This window comes from Mus caroli, unplaced genomic scaffold, assembly GCF_900094665.2.
Source record: "Mus caroli unplaced genomic scaffold, CAROLI_EIJ_v1.1 scaffold_14698_1, whole genome shotgun sequence".
Taxonomy (NCBI): domain Eukaryota; kingdom Metazoa; phylum Chordata; class Mammalia; order Rodentia; family Muridae; genus Mus; species Mus caroli.
The window spans coordinates 11,095-29,875 of NW_018390074.1; the positions used below are offsets into that span (position 1 = coordinate 11,095).

Sequence of the window (18,781 nt, forward strand, 5' to 3'; positions counted from 1 at the left end):
AGCAGTGTTTTTACTCTATTTCCTTGAGCGATTTTTTGTGTTTCCTCTGTAAGGGCTTCTACCTGTTTAGCAGTGTTCTCCTGTATTTCTTTAAGTGAGTTATAAATGCCCTTCTTAAAATCCTCTACCAGCATTATGAGATATGATTTTAGATCTTAATCTTGCTTTTTTGTGTGTGTTGGGGTATCCAGGACTTGCTGTGATGGGCATACTGGGTTCTTATGATGGCAAGTGGTCTTGGTTTCTGTAAGTAAGATTCTTACATTTGCCTTTTGTCATCTTGTAATCTCTGGTGTTAGATGTTCTAGCTGTCTCTGGCTGGAGCTTATCCTCCCGTGATTCTTTAGCCTCTGTCAGCATTTCTTGGAGACCAACTCTCCCCTGTCTCCCAGTTGTCAGAACACTCTCTGCAGGCAAGCTCTTTTTTTGCAGGGAAGGTGCACAGAAGTCTGGAGTTTAGATCTACCTCCTGATTCCTGGGGTCAGAGCCCTTCCTGGAGGCTGACTCTACTCTGGCAGGGAAGGTGTTCAGGGATCTAGGTCTCAGCATGGTCTCCTGGCTGAGGATGAAGACCTGAAGGGACTCTGTCCAAGAAGCTCTGTTGCTTCTGCTACCCATGTGCTCTCCTGTGTATACTGGTCTCAGTGATCTCAAGATGCTGAGTGTGCTAGGGCCTGTCTTTGACCTCAAGATCCCTGGTGTGATAGGATACCCTCAGTATGGAGAGTCCTCTGGGGACCTTGGGGCCCTCAGCTGAGATCGCGCCCATGATGGTGCAGGGGTGGCATCTACCAGAAGGAACTCCAGCCACTGGTTAGGCAAGTTTCCTTTGTCCCTGTTCCTGCTAGCACAAGACCCTCTGGGTTTTTTTGAACTGTTGTTGCATTCCACTCACTAGTGATCTCAAGGTCCCAGGTGTGCTAGGTTGTCTGCAGTGTGGAGAGTTCTCTTGGGACCTTAGGGCCCTCCACTGAAATTGGGCTGAAGATGGTGCAGGGCTAGAAATTTTCAATAGCTAGTAAAATATTTTCTTTTGCTGATAACCACTGAGTTTATACAAAAGTTTATTTTTTGTTGTTTCAAAACACTTTACCCTAAAGTTTTGTAATGATGCTTTTATTGCTTTCAATATGCTTTCTTTAAATTTAAATCCCATGTTCAGGCTTGAGGAAAAATTGTCAAGAAATCATTTTTTTAAAAATCCACATTATTTAAATCCTTACTGAATTTAAGGTATGGAGGAAGGTATGCATCACAGGCCATGTGGATACTTCTAGGAATCAAAATCTATATATTGTTTTGCCCTGAAACTATATAGACACAAACAATAAAAACAGTGCAACATGTACCTGGAAGGAGCTTGAGGGAGGAAAGAGAAGAGGGGATGCAGTATAATTCTATTTTATTAAAAATGTATTTTTAAAAATCTATACTTTTTAGACAGAACAAAATTTAATCAGAATACCCCCTTGATTATATGTTTATACATATAAATTTTAAAGTTCAAAACATTATCCTTTTCTGTCTTTCTTTACTCTGTCAAGTTTCCAAGTTGAGAGTACAATTCAATCTTAAAGTCTGAAGAAGATTGAAGAGCCTCAATCCTCTTCAAAACTTTCCTGATGCTGACTAAGTTTTTTATCTTCACAAGTTCCTAGGGCATCTGAACTTGAGAGCAGAAGAGGGTCAAAAATATCCTCTTCACAACGTTCTTGATCCTGATTAAATGTTGTTTCTTCATAAGTTTCTAGGGACATTTGGCTGTCCACATCATAATTTTCTTGGAACTTAGCAGATTTAGAACTGTTTTGCTCAGCGTCGTGTGTAGAAATATCTATATTCATGGAAGGTAAGCAGGGCATCTTACCACAACCTGAAAGAAAGCATTTTATTATCTAACACATCAACACACACACACACACACACACACACACACACACACACACACACACTCACTGCAACTTGTTGTTCACAATTGTCATACTAATGTTAAAAGAAAGGTCCTTATCTACAATGAGATACTCAAGAACCACAGTGCTAGAAAATCATTAGACTTAAAGGACGAATTTGACATAGTTTGGAATATGTAAGTCTTGGCAGATACAGATATTTTATCTCAATTGTTGGGTGTATATACACAGGACTCTATATTATTAAAGCCATGAGATCCCTGTGTGCTGTTATGTGAATGTATAAGGCTTTCAGATCTCTTAATATGGCTGGCCTCACCATCTTAACTTCTGAATTTAGAAATGAGATCTTCAGAATAGCTTTATAGCTTATTTAAGGCAAAAGTGACTGGGACAGTTCATTTTTTTCTAAATGATCATTAACTGTGAAGTTTCTTTTTATTTATTCTCTCATACAATATATCTTGACTACAGTTTTCCTCTTCTTCTTTTCCTGCCAGTTCCCACCTCCACTTCCATTCTCCTCCACATCCACTCATCCTCCATTCCTTTCAGAAAAAGTAGACCTCCCATAAATATCAATGAAACATGGAAAAAACCATTCATATCAAGGTTTAACAAGACAACCCGCTAGGAACAAAAGCATCCCAAGAGCAAATGAAAGAGTCAGAGATACCCCTTCCCACTGCTAGGAGTTTCACCAAAACAATATTACATAAGCAGAGGACATAGTAAAGACCCTTACAGGCCCTATGTTTGCCACTTCAGTCTCTGTCAGTCTCTAGGAGCCATGTTAGTTAATTGTGTGAACTGTGATCCTGTGGTATCCTCAATACCTTTGGCTCCTAAAATTCTCCCTCCCTCTTTCTGCAGGCGTACATGATCTCCAAAGGTGAGGAATATGATTGAGATCTCCTACATAGACATTATAACTACCTACCATTTGGCTGTGGGTCTCAATTTATGCGCCCAGCAGCTGTCAGAGGAAGTCTCTCTGATGACAAGTAGGCTAGATGCTAATCTATGTGTATAGGAGTGGATACAATTAGGAATCAGTTTATTGATTTTTTTCTATCCTAGGTCTATAGGGTATCTATCTACCTTCTAGATCCTGGCTACCTGGGCAGTGTATTACATAGGCTTCTTCTCCTCTCATAATCCTCAAATTATACCAGTAATTTCTTGGCCATTTGCACACATTTTACACCTTTATTACCTGAGTATACCTATCACTCATGATAGATAGTAGGTTTTGTTGCATTGGTATACTCCCACCGCTAAATGCCTGCCTGGTTAATGTTCTATATCCTCCATTACTAGGAGTCCTCTTTAGGGTGACCGTCATAGAATCCTGAAGTTTCTACTGAACTAAGTTTATACACTGCTTCCAAATGCCAATTCGAGTCATCCACTCATCTTTCACAGTTCTCTGTCTCTACCTCCCTTTCTCCATCCCTCCCTATCACCTTATCCCTCCTATTCACATTCCTATCTGCTCCTAAAAATCTGTTCTATTATCTCTTCCCAAGGGGATCCAAATTAACAAAACCAGAAATTAAAATTAACAACAGAAATCCAAAGAATCTTTAGGTCATACATGAAAAACTTCAACTCCAAACCAAACCAAACCAAACCAAACCAAACAAAACAAAACAAAACAACAAAACCAAAAAATAAAAAAAACAACCCCCCCACAAAAAACCAAAAAAAACCCCCAAAACAAAAACAAAACACAACAAAACAAAAAAAAACAACAGAAAAAACAGAAACAAAACAAAACAAAAAACAAACCTCAACTCCACAAAATTGAAAAATCTAAATGAAATAGATAATTTTCCTGATAGAACCCACTTACCTAAATTAAATCAAGATCAGATAAACAATTTAAATATAACTGCAACCTTTAAGGTAATAGAAACAGTATTAAAAGTCTCCCCACCAAAACAGCCCAAGGCAAGATGATTTTAGTGTAGAGCTCTATCCAACTTTCAAAGAAGAGCTAATACCAATACTCCTTAAACTATTTTGCAAAACAGAAACAGAAGGAACATTGCCAAATTAATTTTAAGAGGGCACAGTCACACTGATATCCTATCTAAATGTCACAAAGATGCAACAAAGAGAACTACAGACCAGTTTCCCTTGTGAAAAAGATATTCTACACTGTCTCCATTGCGTATCACAAGGGAGGGGTGAAACATCATCAGTGAGCTCATGAAACAGCAAATTCCTTTATTATTCTCACCACATAAATAATGATGGATCGTGTCCTTCATATAAGAATTTGGAGCCTTGCTTCATCTGGCAGCCCTGAGAAAGGCCTGGTGCAGGGATTATAAGCATAAAAATTGCAAGCATCTTTTCCAAGTTACAGTTCTAATTTTCCCAATCAGAGCAAAGGGATTATAGACTTTCCCAAGTGTTTTCATCATTGTCAACTGACACTGAATATAAGTGGCTTTGGCAAACCAATCATGTTCATTTATTCTTTTTGTTGTTAGGAATAGGCATCATGATTGGGAGAGCTATTGCTGCTTAGAGAGGGAGTTAGCAACAGTTATGTTTGGAGAACTGTTGTTGCTTAGAGGGAGTTGGTCAGTTTAAGTAAAATCGAATCTAAAGTCAAAATGGCAAGACTTAAGACAAGTTCCTTTAATCAACTCTGAACAGTTGTAAAAATATTTAATAAAATATTTGCAAACTAAATCCAAGAACAAATTAAAAATATCATTTACTATGATCAAGTAGGTTTCCTCCTAGAGATAAAGGGATAGTTCAACATACAAAAATCAGTCAATATAATCCCCCATGCAAACAAACTGAAAAAAAAAAAAAAAGATCATCTTATTATAGGCAAAAAAGCCTGTGGAAAAAAATCTTCGTGCTATGAAGTCTCTTAATAAGTGTTACTGATATGTTTAGGCCCTCAGAAATTTATTTATTCTATTAACCACATCCACTATGAGTAGCCTATTTCTTCTGTTTCTGTTTTTGATCAATGTGGAATTTCTTTTTGTCAAGAGTGATCTATTTACATTTTTTCTACATGAAGACATCCAATCAGACAGGCACCATTTGTTGAAGATGTTTCACTATTTTCTAATTGTACAATATTACTTCCTTTATCAAAAAACAGTTCTCCACATTTGTGTGACTTTATGACTGTGTCTTTAATTTTTTTTTAACATTGATCAACCTGTCTGCTTTTATGCCAATATCATGGAATTTTTATTACTGTCACTTTGTAGTACAGCTTCAAATCAGAGATGGTGATACCACTAGAAGTTCTTTTATTGTACAAAATTGTTTTTAGGTATCCCAAGTTTTTGTTTGTTTGTTTCCATACAAAGAGAAGTGTAACCTACCCCTAGCCTTTGCTGCCACTAAGGAGATTACCTAGGGTGGAGCCTGCCTTCCTAGATCACTTTATTGTTCAGCCACTGCTGCTGTTCCTCTTCAAGATACTGTTACCTGTTGGGAGGCCATCCAGCTATTCCTGAGACTACACCCTATCCTGCACGTGGTCACCTGCAGCTGGGCTCCAAGAATGAATTGAGCCTTGATCAGGAACCTTGTCTTGGCTCCATTTCTCTCTTGTCTGCCTAGTTCCCCTCTCTTTTCAGCCCCTGTTTGCCTCTCAGGTGAAACCCAGTTCATGTGAGCTGTGGGCCGGTTTCTAACAGAGAAGTATTGTTCTTTCAAGGTCTATAAAGAATCGTGTTAGAATTTTGATGGTGCTTACATTAAATTCATAGATTGCTTTTGGAGGGATGGCCATTTTTACTGCTTTGATCTTACTGATCCTTGAACATGGGAGATTGTTTCATCTTCTAATATACTTTTCAATTTCTCTTTTCAAAGGAAGTTTTACTCATATACGTCTTTCACTTGCTTGGTTAGAGTTAACCCAAGATATTCTGAATTATTTGTGGCTATTATGAAGAGTTTTGTTTCCATGGTTACCTTCTCAGTCCCTTTGTTATTTGTATATAGGAGGGCTACTAATATTTTTTTAGTTAATTTTGTCTCCAGCCACATTGATGGGTGTGTTTATATGCTGCAAGAGTTCTCTGGTAAAATTTTTGGGGCCACTTATGTATATGAATGTATCATGTGTAAATAGAGAATCTTTTATTTTTCTTTTACTTTTCCACTTCGTATCCACTTGATTTCATTCAGTTGTGCTATTGATCTAACTAACATTTCAAGTACTATGATGAAGAGATAAGGAGAAAGTAGATAGCCTTGTCTTGTTTCTGATTTTTTTTGGAATTGCTTTGAGGTTCTTTCCATTTAATTTGACATTGTCTATAGGCTTGATGTAAATTATCTTTATTATATTGAGGAATGCTCCTTGTATCACTACTCTTTACAAGACTTTTAACATTTATATCTCAAATTAAAGGGCACCAATACGTATAACAAAGATTACTAAAGCTTTAAATTTGCATTGACAGAGGGTGGCTTTAATACCAAAGTCCCACCAACTAACAGGTCATCCAGAAAAAACTAAACATAAAAATTCTGGAGCTCACAGATGCTGTAAATCAAATACTCTAACAAATTTCTATAATACACTCCACCCAAACAAAAAAGAATATTTTTGAAATCTGTTCCTTTTAACATAAATCAAGCTATTTTGTATTTAGTCTCCATTTGCCTCAAAGGTGAAATTAAGTTCCTGTTCTCAGACTCCACTTCCCAGAAGTAATTATACATAGCTGACAATTAAATATTGCCCGAAATGCCCATAACACTATGGTTGAATTATTTATGCTCTGTTATCTAAATTCTCTGAAACTCCCCTGTTCACCAGCAGTCTGTTACCCCTCTTAACTCACTTAGGACCAATCATCTTAAAATTCAGCTGATAATACTTTGTTCACTTACCCAAAATGTAGTACTGCCACTATCCTTACCTTCTGAACTTATGAACCTGTTTTTTACTTTAAAAAGATGGCCCTAAGAAAAGACTGGAACCACAGTTAGGCTCCTGAGTCCTTTTTTTGTGGTCCTGATTGATCACTCTTGGGGTGTATGTACATTCAATAAACTACTCTTACATAACTGAGATAAGTGTTTGTATGGTTTTGTGGAAATTCTTCAACCCCAACAAATATATTTTCTTCTTAGCACCTCATGGAAATTTCTCCAAATTTTTCCATATACTTGCTCACAAAGTATGCCTAAATAGATAAGATTGAAATATCCACTTGCATCATATCAGACAACCACAATTAACACTAGTTGTTCACAAGAAGAGAAACAACAGAAAGTCTAATATTGCAAGGAAACTAAGCAACTTTCTACCGAATGAAAACTGTGTCAAAACAGAAATAAAAAAGTTAAGGACTTTCTAGAATCAATGAAAATGAATATACATCACACCCAAGCTTTTGGGACACAAGGAAAGTCTTGCTGAGGAAAGTTCATAGTATTAAGTGCTTATATAAAATATGCAGAGATCTCATGCTAGAAACTTAACTGTACAACTGAAAACTCTAGAATAAAAAGAAGATGGCAAGAAATAATCAAACTGAGGGCTGAATTCAATAAAAGAGAAAAAAAATCAATGAAAGAAAGTGTTGGTTCTTTGAAAAAAATCAACAAGATAGATAAACCCTTATCCAAACTCTCACTTTGGCTCCCTAACTGACAGCATTAAGGTCTGGTACATCTGTTTTCATATAGCATCTTCATGACTTTTATTGACTTAAGTTTTTGCACAAGTTACTCATGGAAAACTGAAAAAAAAAATAGTCATTGTTTTTCCCCAGTCCTGGGGTCCTAGGAGCAGCAAAGCCTCCTAGTTCATTCCCCAAATAAAGTCACAAGAGCAGGGCTGTTCCCTGAAGCAAGAATGTTCTGAACATCGAGTCATTCTTCCAGGTTAAGTGGGGGGGAGGGTATGGGGGACTTTTGGGATAGCATTGGAAATGTAATTGAGGAAAATATGTAATAAAAATATTAAAAATTTTAAAAAGGACTTATTTACACAATCTTACAGATCCAGAACTGGGAAAATGATCAAGGATGTCACGCCTTGACTTCCTGAAACAGTGTCTTAAGCAGTGAAACTGACAATAACAAAAAAATATATCTGAATGAAAGGTAACACCTTGTTTAAGCCAAATTTTTCAAATATTTATACAAGCACGTTATTTTTAAGATAGTCAGTTTTTATACACAGAAAATGAATTCAGGTTTTATATTGACATATTAATGTTTTTACCCTACATAATCTATGTTTTGAGACATTTGACATACAATTTTGCAAATAGTATCAACTACCTCTAGCAGCCATTTTACTAGGTGTACATGTGTATTTAACTTACACAATAGCTGTTCTTAACTAGAGTTGCTAGGTGATTTTTTTTAAGTCAAACAATAATTTAAGTATCCAATTTTATGTAGAGCATAACACAAGCAACAGTATATAAATGTGTGAAATTCCTGTCTAAAGGAAATATGGGGACAAAGTGTGGAGCATAAACTGAAGGAAAGGCCATCCAGAGACTGCCCCACCTGGGAATCCATCGCATATACAGACACCAAAGCCAGACATTATTGCTGATGCCAAGAAATGCTTGCTGAAAGGAGTCTGATATAGAGGTCTCCTGAGAGGCTCTGCCAGAGCCTGACAAATACAGAGGCAGAAGCTCACAGACAACTTTGGACTTAGCACAGTGTCCCCAATGGAGGAGTTAGAGAAAGGACTTAAGAAGCTGTACTGGCTAGATTTGTGTCAACTTGACACAGGCTGGAGTTATCACAGAGAAAGGCACTTCAGTTAGGGAAATGTCTCCACGATATCCAGCTGTAAGGCATTTTCTCAATGAGTGATCAAGGGGGGAGATCCCCTTGTGGTTGGTGCCATCTCTGGGCTGGTAGTGTTGGTTCTATAAGAGAGCAGGCTGAGCAAGCCAGGGGAAGCAATCCAGTAAAGAACATCCCCCAATGGCCTCTGCATCAGCTCCTGCTTCCTGACCTGCTTGAGTTCTAGACCTGACTTCCTTGATGATGAACAGCAGTATGGAAGTATAAGCTGAATAAACCCTTTCCTCCCCAACTTGCTTCTTGATCATGATGTTTATGCAGTAATAGAAACCCTGACTAAGACAGGAGCCAAAGGGGTTTGCAACCCCATAGGAAGAACAGCAATATCAACCCAGCAGACTCCCCAGAGCTTCCAGGGACTAAACCACCAACCAAAAAGTACATAGGGAGGGACCCATGGTTCCAGCCACATATGTAGCAGAGGATAGCTTTGTTGGACATCTATGGGAGGAGAGGCCCTTGGTCCTGCCAAGGGCCTCTCCTCCCCTGTGTAGAGGAATGCTAGGACAGAGAACTGGGAAAAAATTCTTCACTAACCCCAACAAGTCTTCCCTCTAGATGTGAGTGCTTGTAAGTTTCCATGGCAAAAGTCATGGCTGTATTTCTTGTTCTTCTCAATCTCCCCTGCTAGCAGATGCCAAGATTTACAGTTTGCAGGCCCTGTTGTTTTTACCGTAAACTAATAAAATTGCAACACACTTTCCCTTCATGTCTGTGTTTAAATTCTTTTATTAATAAAATTAATATTCCAAAGAAGAAAATCCAGTTTATCTCTATTTTAATAGGTTTAAATAGCTTTCAGGGTGTATTTTCCCTCTGGGTGGTCCTGGAGATATTTTCTAAAATGCGTTATTGAATGTTATTGTAACCATTCAAGGCCTGTTAGAGAAAGTATTTGGAAAAATGAAAATCCATGTAGCTTAACTCAGCTTATCTTTGTCTTGGTAAGTTACAGGAAAAAAAAACCCTTTTCTTAAAACAGCATTCAGTAAAAATTCAAAATTAAAAATGTGAAATTAGACTTTCTCAAGAGGCAAAGCTCAACAGTGTCTAGCTAGAACTGTGGTGGAGGAGCCTGATAGGATTCCTGTAGTTAAGGATAACACTTCAGAAAGTACTTAAAGGAGGAGCAGCAGTGTGCCCCATGAGGAAGGTTTCAGGTAAGTTAGATCTTCCCATTTCAACTAATCCAGTAAAGGTAGTCCACCACAGCCAGCATACATGCTAAATTTATGAATACCTAGCAAAGACAGTATGAATACTAAAATGCCCCTCAATCTGCTTATGGAGGAGAGAGAGAGAGAGAGAGAGAGAGAGAGAGAGAGAGAGAGAGACCAACAACCTATAACCCAAGCCTCTATTTTGCTCCAATTGCACCAAGTGAAGATTCATTGGAGATTATTAGATTCATAGGGATTCAGGTAGAAATATAGGAGACTTAGAGTTTCATGGAGATCCTTGGAGTTACCACCCCCACCTTCACTTACGGTTCAGGGTCCAAAGTAGAAATAAAATGAGCCCAGTGAAAAGTATCATCATTACAATCAAGGTTATACATACTTTCCACAGCCAATTATTATACAATATGTGTGCCTCATCCAAAGTAAAAGCTGGGGACAAAGAAAGAAATAATAGACATATTTTAAAATAAGTAAAATAGATACAGGAAAATATGCATATGTTAAGAAACCAGCTCACAGGACCCTAGTCCACAAGTAAGAGTAAAAGAAGGATTTAAGTAGCCTTCCTTTATGGGCAGAGTTTAGGCTACCTATCCAAGGTTTTATGACAAAATTTTACAATTTGAGTGATTCCAAGGGTTTTTGTAACTTGATATGAGATATATGTGAAAATGATAAGATTTTACATTTAATCATTTATTCAGCAGTATCTGAAATTATTCTCTTGTTTATTTTTATTCTCTGGTTCAAGAGCTACTAAAACAAGATGTTTCACAATGAGTACTGAGGAAATACATGGGTCCAATGAGCATACCTGTATACACACTACAAGCACACACACCAAGAACAGCCCATGTAACAATGAATGTTTGTTCTTTACTGAAAGGCAGTCAACACACCAGAAGCCACAGCTTTAAAGAAAACTGACTTTCCTTCTCCCAGCAGTTATCAAATTCTAATACCTCCATAGATAGGGGTGCAACTTCATCCTCAACCTACCTCTCCATGATGGGATTTTACCTAGCCCAAATCTTCACAGTCATGTGTATGTTGTCTCAATTGGTATGAGTTCATATATGTACCTGCCCTGCTGTGTACAGAAAACAGACTCCTTATAGTCATCCACCACCTATGACTCTTACAACCTTTATTTCTCCTCTTCAGCAATGATCCATGAGACTTGGGAGGAAGTATGCTATAAATATCCTGCTTAGGAATGACCATTCATATGTCTTTTTATGTTCTGCACCTTGATATCTGTATTGTCATCTACTAAAAATAGGAACTTCTCTTATGAGGGCTGACAGACACATAACTTGGGTTCATGCCATAAGTGGTAGCTATGTACATACACACTGCATTTTACCAGGTATCTGAAGTCCAGTTTTTCATTATATCTGACTTCCTATTTAATGTTTGCACTGGGTTATTTTTTTCAATTTCAATAAGTATAATCAAATGTATATAGAAATTCTACTTGGGCTTTTAAAAGAATTCTTATATTTTAATTATACATTTCATTCTCTGTTAGTATTTTAAGCCTATTCTTTCATTTTTAAATACAAAATATATATTTCATATGTTTAATATATACAATAAGTTCAGACCATGGTTGATAATTTTAAAATCTAAGCCTATTTGACAACAGAACCTCAATATCCAATGGGAAATTCCATCAATTGTCTTTGTCTTCAATTTTCAAACCAGTTAATAGCTTCAATGTTGATAAGGGAGAATAATTTCTAAATTATTTTCCTTTTGAAAAAAATGTACTTAATTTTTATTTTATGTACATGAGTTAGCAGCCAGAAGAGTTCTGCAGAACCACTAAAATTGCAGATATAGTGAGTTGTGAGATGCCATATAGGATCTGGTACAGAATCCAGATCCTCTGGAAGAGCAGCAAGTGCTCTTAATTCCACAAACCATCTCCTCAGTCTCTAAATTCTATTCTTCATAGTATTCCATGAAATGTACAATATTACTTAATAATTTTTCATACATTATTTCAGTGTTTGCTACTTTGGGCTCCCCAGATGAATGTGTATACTTCTGTTAGAATCTTCCTTAAAAGGGTTTTTACAATTAGAAATAGCCCATTTAATCCTGATATAAACTTTAAAATCAGGATATCATTATTCTAACAGAAACATAAAAATGGAGGGAAAAGGGAAGATGGGAGAGAAAGGATCCATATACACTTATATTTTCTTTTTCTTAAAATATTATTCTTGCTTTCTTGGTGGCCAAAATAATGTTAAAATTACATAGCTGTAAAAAATGTTACATGGATAGAAAGATATATTGTAATCAGAAAGACTGGGTTAGGGTATTTAGTATATTCCATAGTACTGGAAGTCAATTAAAATTTCCATATCTTTATACAATGTTGCTATTTTTCTATCTCCTTTAAGTTCATTTATTTGAGATTTGAGGCTGATTTTAATGATTTGCATGAGTTTCATTGACAGTCACTCTGAAATATATGTTAAAAGGGACATATCTGTATCTAACAGATGATAAACTTTGTCTTATGGATAAATGCAAACTCTTTAGGATAATAACTAGATCTTTTGATTTTCTTTGACAGTTTCTTTTTAATAAAATACTTCCTATTATCCATAATGAAATGAAAGCTATTTCTAAATCCTCAGATATTATATTGTACACAGTGTATGCTGTAACCTGACCATACTTTCAAAGAGTCTATACATATATACTCAAGAAGATCAAATATTAACTTTTAGTGGTATTGGAAAATGAAAATGAAAAATCAAATGAGAAAATTTATACTTTTTTCTCATTAATTTTCAAAAGGAATGTATAAACCAAAGGTATTTTAATGTTTATACATTATGAGTTTAGTGTAAATAATAGGTGACATTAGAAAGTTACGCATTATAAAAGACTGTCTGTAGTAAAGGGATTAGATGAAGACTAGACCTGGAGAAACAAATTGTTTCATTCTTTTACAGGAAACTAACTATGAGTACAAAAGCAGCCATGATAGAAGACTAAAACTTTGAAAAACATGTAATTTCAAGGACAACATGTGAAGTCATGGGAATGTTACTGAAACCATGACTGCTACTGTTATTTCAAAGGCAATGAGTTTCAGGATAATAGTTTCAGGATGAGAAAACAGAAGACAAAGGAGAGGGGAAATGCCAGATCCCACTCAAGTTCCACTTACCTTTAATCCTGAACTTCAAGTAGAGAGGGAGGAAGGCAATAAACAAAACTATCTCTAGGAACTCCCAGATAAGTGGACAACAAGATCTTGTTTTATAACTCCAAACTGAAAAAAAAAAAAGCCAGTAGAAAAAGTTAGGAAGTTAAGTCCTCGGGAATGCATTGGTACAGCAAGAGAAATGTTGAATACAGGTATTGTCTCGAAAGTTGTGGTGCTATATCCATTTGTTTAAGTTATATCAGGGATAAAGCCTCACAAGCAAAATTTTTAGGGTTTTGGCTAGGAACATCTAGAAAAGATAGAACTTAGAATTTAGTGAAGCTAAGATTATGGCCATTTAGACTGAAGATGGAACAGACTTAAAGAAAATATCTCATAATAAATATTTTCCCCCTTTTTTTTACAACTGCATAGCACATAATCAGCATGAAAATATAATTTGGATGATGTGAGACCTTGTACCCTTGTGGGAGCCTTGTCTCCATTCTTAAGTGCCTAAAGATTGTAGGAGCCACAGAGAAGGGCTTTCTTTTCAGGAAGAAACTGCTTTGGAAACCAAGATGTCAGCAGTTATACTATCTTTCTTTCACCCTGTAAGGAATCCTCTGAAAGAATTCTGAGACTTTGAAGGGAATATCAATAACAGCTGTACCCTACCCCTGAAGAACTATACAAGGTGGGAAGGGAGGGTAGTATCATAACTTGAGGATCTCTTAAGATTTTGAGGCTTCCTTTGATAGAGTATTGAGATACACTAAAGTTCAGGGTTACACAATTTTGTATGCATCACATCTGAATATTCTGTTTCAAGAATATATGGTTTCAGACCTCTTTACCTTTCTTGATTTTAATCATTAGTTTTCTGAAATAAACAAGTCTTTTTTTGAGACAAAAACGTATTCTTTTGAGAAAATTAAGAAAAAGTATAAAGATTAAATATATTCCAAGACATAAAAGATTTTTTGACATCAATGACATATACTGTGGTTTGAATAGGACATCTGAAAGAAAGAAGGAAAAAAACCTGGTGTTATGAATTGGATATATATATCCTAGAAAAGATTCAAATTACAGGCTAAGTCCCCAGATCCAACTATTGAAAGGTTTGAACCACAAAACCTCTGACTTGTCAGTGGATTAACCTATTGATAAACTCATAATTTGATGGCATTTTTTGAAATTGGAAAAATGTTAGGAAGTGAAGTTGGTTGGATAAAGTAGGTAACTGGGGAAATGCTTTCAAAGGATATATCTTGCACCTGTCCCACCTACAATTGTTCTTTTCTGCCCATCTTGATAGCTGGTTATTATTTGAAACTTGGATTATCTAGGAATCTGAAGAATGGAAATTAAAGACTCAGGGAGTCTAGGGCCTCTTGCCACAACACCGGGAAGATGGAAATTTGGGCAGCTGTGAAGAAAGCCAATCACTTTAATCTCCTAAATTGGCTGATATTCTAGACACATGTGTGGTCCTTAATCCGACTATTAGACTATTGCAACAATGCACTCCCAAAGAAATGAGGATTTTCCCAATGATATCATACTCAGAGAATGAAAAGGCTCAAATTCAAGGAGGAACTTATCTCCCCCAAATAGATATTTTACACAGATCTAGCACCTTGTGGGAGTGACTGGATTCATTATTTTTCTTCCCTGAGTAGCCGCATAGGTTAAATTTATTTTCTGCTTTTCTCTATTAACTTAGCTGTGCTAAGTGTCTCATTGCCATAGAATATAACCCACAATATTAATATCAGGTTTTCTCCTTTGATCATATGAGTCCTAAGTATTGGACTAAGGTTGAAAGGCTTTCTTTCTTAGCCATCTAGCAAGTCCTTGCTAATACGGTAAAATATTATTGCTATTCCTTCATTTAATTCTCTCCTATACTGAGACTAATAATTTCCTAATCTTGTTTGTCCTCTGAGTCCAGTTCCATTAATTAAGAGCCCTTATCTACATGTATAGTACAATGTAGAGAGAATATCTTGTGCATTGTATGGATGCATAACATGTTAGCTAAAAAGCCTGTGGCCTATAGATTAGGCCAGACATAAAAGGTGTAGCATCTGGGCAGCAGAAATAATTCAGGAATAGAGCCAGGAATTGCATGATTGGTCTGGGAAGATGTGAGGAGACAGACTCATGGTACCTGAGCATAGGTAACTAGCCACATAGCAGAAAGTAGGTCCAAATAATTGGGTTATTGTAGTTATGGTATAGTTATAGTAGAGTTATATGGTCAAGGTATTTGTAAATAATTTTGAGTCTGAATCTTATTTCTGGAGCCATGGGGCATGGAGAAAGAACCAACCCAAACTTCTCCAAATGGCAGACAACATAAAGTAGAACTCAAGCTTATAAAGTATAAAGGCCCAGGTAAAAAGCAGGGAAAATCAGGCTAGCCTGAGAAGACACCCGTTTTGTTTTTAAAAGAACAAAAGCAGACCAAAGCCAAAGCTTCCCAGAAAAAAACACTAGATTAGCGTCTGGGAAAATTTCCTAGCCAAGAAGCAGGAACCTGAAAAGAGTCCCTAAGAAAATAAAAGAAGTTATTAAAAACCTCCCAACCAAACAAAGCCCAAGACCAGACAGATTTAGTGTAGACCTTAAAAGAAGACCTAATACCAATATTCCTCAAACTATTCCATAAAACAGAAACAGAAAAAACACTTACAATTTCATTCTATGAAGCCACAGTTGTTGTGCTGTTTAAACCACACAAGGATGCAACAAAAAAGAGAACTTCAGAACCATTTTGCTTATGAATATTGAAGCAAGAATACTCACTAAAATTCTTGCAAACTGAATTCAAGAAAACATCAAAACCATCATTCACTATGATCAAGTAGGCTTCATCCCAAGGATGTAAGGTTTGTTCGATATGTGAAAATCCATTAATGTAATCCTTTATATAAACAAACTCAAAGAAAAAAAATCACATGATCATATTCTTAGATGCTGAAAAAGCATTTCACAAAATACAACACCTCTCCATGTTAAAAGTATTGGAGAGATAAGGAATTCAAGGCTCATACCTAAATATAATAAAAGCAATTCACTGCAAACCAACGGTTAATAACAACTTAAATGGAGAGATAGTTGAGGCAATCCCCTTAAAATTAGGGACTAGACAAGGATGCTCATTCTCTGCATATCTATTCAATGTAGTAGTCAACACTCTAGCTATAGCAATAAGAAAACAAAAAGAGATCAAGGGGATATAAATTGACAAAGAAGAAGGAAAATATCCCTATTCACAGATGATATGATGGTATGCATAAGCAACCCCAAAAATTCTACCAGAGAACTTGTTCCACTGATAAACAAATTCAGCAACATGACCAGTTACAAAATTAACTCATATAAACCAGTAGCCTTTCTTTATATAAATGATAAACAGGATGAGAAAGAAATTAGGGAAACATCACCCTTTATGATAGCTACAAATAATATAAAATATCTTGGGGGTAACTCTAACCAAACAAGTAAAGACTCTGTATGACAATAACTTCAAGTCTCTCCAGACAGAAATTTAAGATCTCAGAAAATAGAGAGATTTCCTATGCTAATGGATTTGCAGAAATAACAGTAAAAATGGCCATCCTACTAAAGACAACCTACAGATTCAATGCAATCCCCATCAAAATTCTAACACAATTCTTCAAAGACACCAAAAGAGCAATTCACAAATTCATTTGGATAAACAAAAAACCCAGTACAGTAAAAACAATTTTCAACAATAAAATAATTTTGGGTGAAACACCATCCCTGACCTCAAGCTTATTACAAAGCAATAACTGGTAGATCAATTGATTAGAATTGAAGACCCAGAAATTAAACCACACAATTATGGGCATTTGAACTTTGAGAAAGGAGCTAAATGATCCAGTGGAAAAAAGACAGCATCTTCAATTAATGGTGATGGTCTAACTGGTATTCTGTATGTAGAAAATGAAAATAGATCCATATTTTTCACTTTTCAGAAAGCTCAAGTCCAAGTGGATCAAGGATCTCATAAAACCAGATACACTGAATCTAATAGAAGAGTAAGTGGGAAAGAGCCTTTAACTAATTGGCAAAGAGAGAAATTTCCTAACAGAATTCCAGTGGCTCACACTCTAAGAAGAATTGGTAAATGAGACCTCATGAAACTGGAAAGCATCTGTAAGGTAAAGGACATAGTGAATAGGACAAATTAGGAGCCTAGGGATTGGGAAAAAAAAAAACCTTCACTAACCCCATATCTGATAGAGGGCTAATATTTAAATATATAAAGAAACCAAGAAGCTAAATACCAAAGAAAACCCCTAACAATCCAATCAAAAGATGGGGTATAGAACTAAACAGAGAATTAACAATAGAGGAATCTGGAATGGATGAGAAAAACTAAAGAAATGTTCAAAGTCCTTTATCTGATATAGGATTGGTAAAGATTTTCCCCCTGTTAGTTGGTTGCTGTTTTGTCTTATTGACAGTGTCCTTTGCCTTACAGAAGCTTTGGAATTTTATGAGGTCCCATTTGTCAACCCTTGGACTTAGAGCATAAACTATTGGTGTTCTGTTCAGGAAAATTTCCCCTGTACCCATGTGCTTGAGGCTGTTCCCCACTTTCTTTTCCATTAGTTTCAGTGTATCTGGATTTATGTGGTGGTCCTTGAGCCACTTGGACTTGAGAGAAGATAAGAATGGATCTATTTGCATTCTTCTACATGCTGACTGACAGCTTAACTAGCACCATTTGTTGAAAATGCTCTCCCCCCCCCCCAGTGGATGATTTTAGCTCCATTGTCAAAGATCAAGTGACTATAAGTGTATGGATTCATTTCTGGGACTCAATTCTATTCAACTGTTCTACCTGCCTGTTTCTGTACCAATACCATGCAGCTTTTATCATGATTCCTCTGTAATACAGGTTGAGGTCAGGGATGGTGATTCCAGAATTTCCTGTATTGCTGAGAATAGTTTTCACTCTCTTAGGTTTGTTTTTATTCCAGATGAATTTGCAAATTGCTCTTTCTAATTCTATGAAGAATCGAGTTGGAATTTTGATGGGGATTGCATTGAATCTGTAGACTGCTTTCAGGAAGATGGTCATTTTTTACTGTACTAATCTTTCCATTTTCTGTGTTCTTCCATTTTTTTTCAAAGTTTTGAAGTCCTTGTCATACAGATTTTTTTATTTATGATTTATTTTTTCTCTTTCTTTCTAATTTTTTATTATTTAAATCACTTACATTTCAAATGCTATCCACAAAGTCCCCTAACCCCTCCCCCCCCGCCCTTCTCCCCTACCCACCAACTCCTACTTCTTGGCCCTGGTATTCTCCTGTACTGGGGCATATAAAGTTTGCAAAACCAAGGGGCCTCTCTTCCCAATGATGGCCGGCTAGGCCATCTTCTGCTACATATGCAGCTAGAGACACGAGCTCTGTGTTACTTGTTAGTTGATATTGTTGTTCCACCTAAAGGGTTGCAGATCCTGTCAGCTCCTTGGGTACTTTCTCTAGCTCCTCCTTTGGGGGCCCTGTGTTCCATCCAATAGATGACTGTGAGCATCCGTTTCTGTATTTGCCAGGCACTGGCATAGCCTAACAAGAGACAGCTATATCAGGGTCTTTTCAGCAAAATCTTGCTGGCATATACAATAATGTCT

The 18,781-nt window shown here is 36.4% G+C and overlaps 1 protein-coding gene across 1 annotated transcript; it reads right to left on the reverse strand.

Annotated features, from left to right (window-relative positions):
- Positions 1 to 1,389: 1,389 nt before the first annotated feature.
- Positions 1,390 to 14,126, reverse strand: LOC110288469 (selection and upkeep of intraepithelial T-cells protein 11-like). Its single transcript, XM_021154809.1, has 4 exons — positions 13,959 to 14,126; positions 13,123 to 13,227; positions 10,236 to 10,358; positions 1,390 to 1,874 (listed from the first exon to the last, which is right to left on the reverse strand). The coding sequence occupies exons 1-4, from the start codon at positions 14,098 to 14,100 to the stop codon at positions 1,600 to 1,602; spliced, it is 645 nt and encodes a 214-aa protein (XP_021010468.1). The 5' UTR covers positions 14,101 to 14,126; the 3' UTR covers positions 1,390 to 1,599.
- Positions 14,127 to 18,781: the final 4,655 nt, after the last annotated feature.

Bases quoted from the DNA above. Each gene is read 5' to 3' on its own strand.
- LOC110288469 (XM_021154809.1), bottom strand. From the start codon at position 14,100: ATGTCATTGATGTCAAAAAATCTTTTATGTCTTGGAATATATTTAATC. The intron at 10,359-13,122 runs GTAAGTGGAACT...CTTTGTCCCCAG, and splicing joins CTTGAAGTTCAGGATTAAAG to CTTTTACTTTGGATGAGGCA. The intron at 1,875-10,235 runs GTAAGTGAAGGT...GCTTTCTTTCAG, and splicing joins TCTACTTTGGACCCTGAACC to GTTGTGGTAAGATGCCCTGC.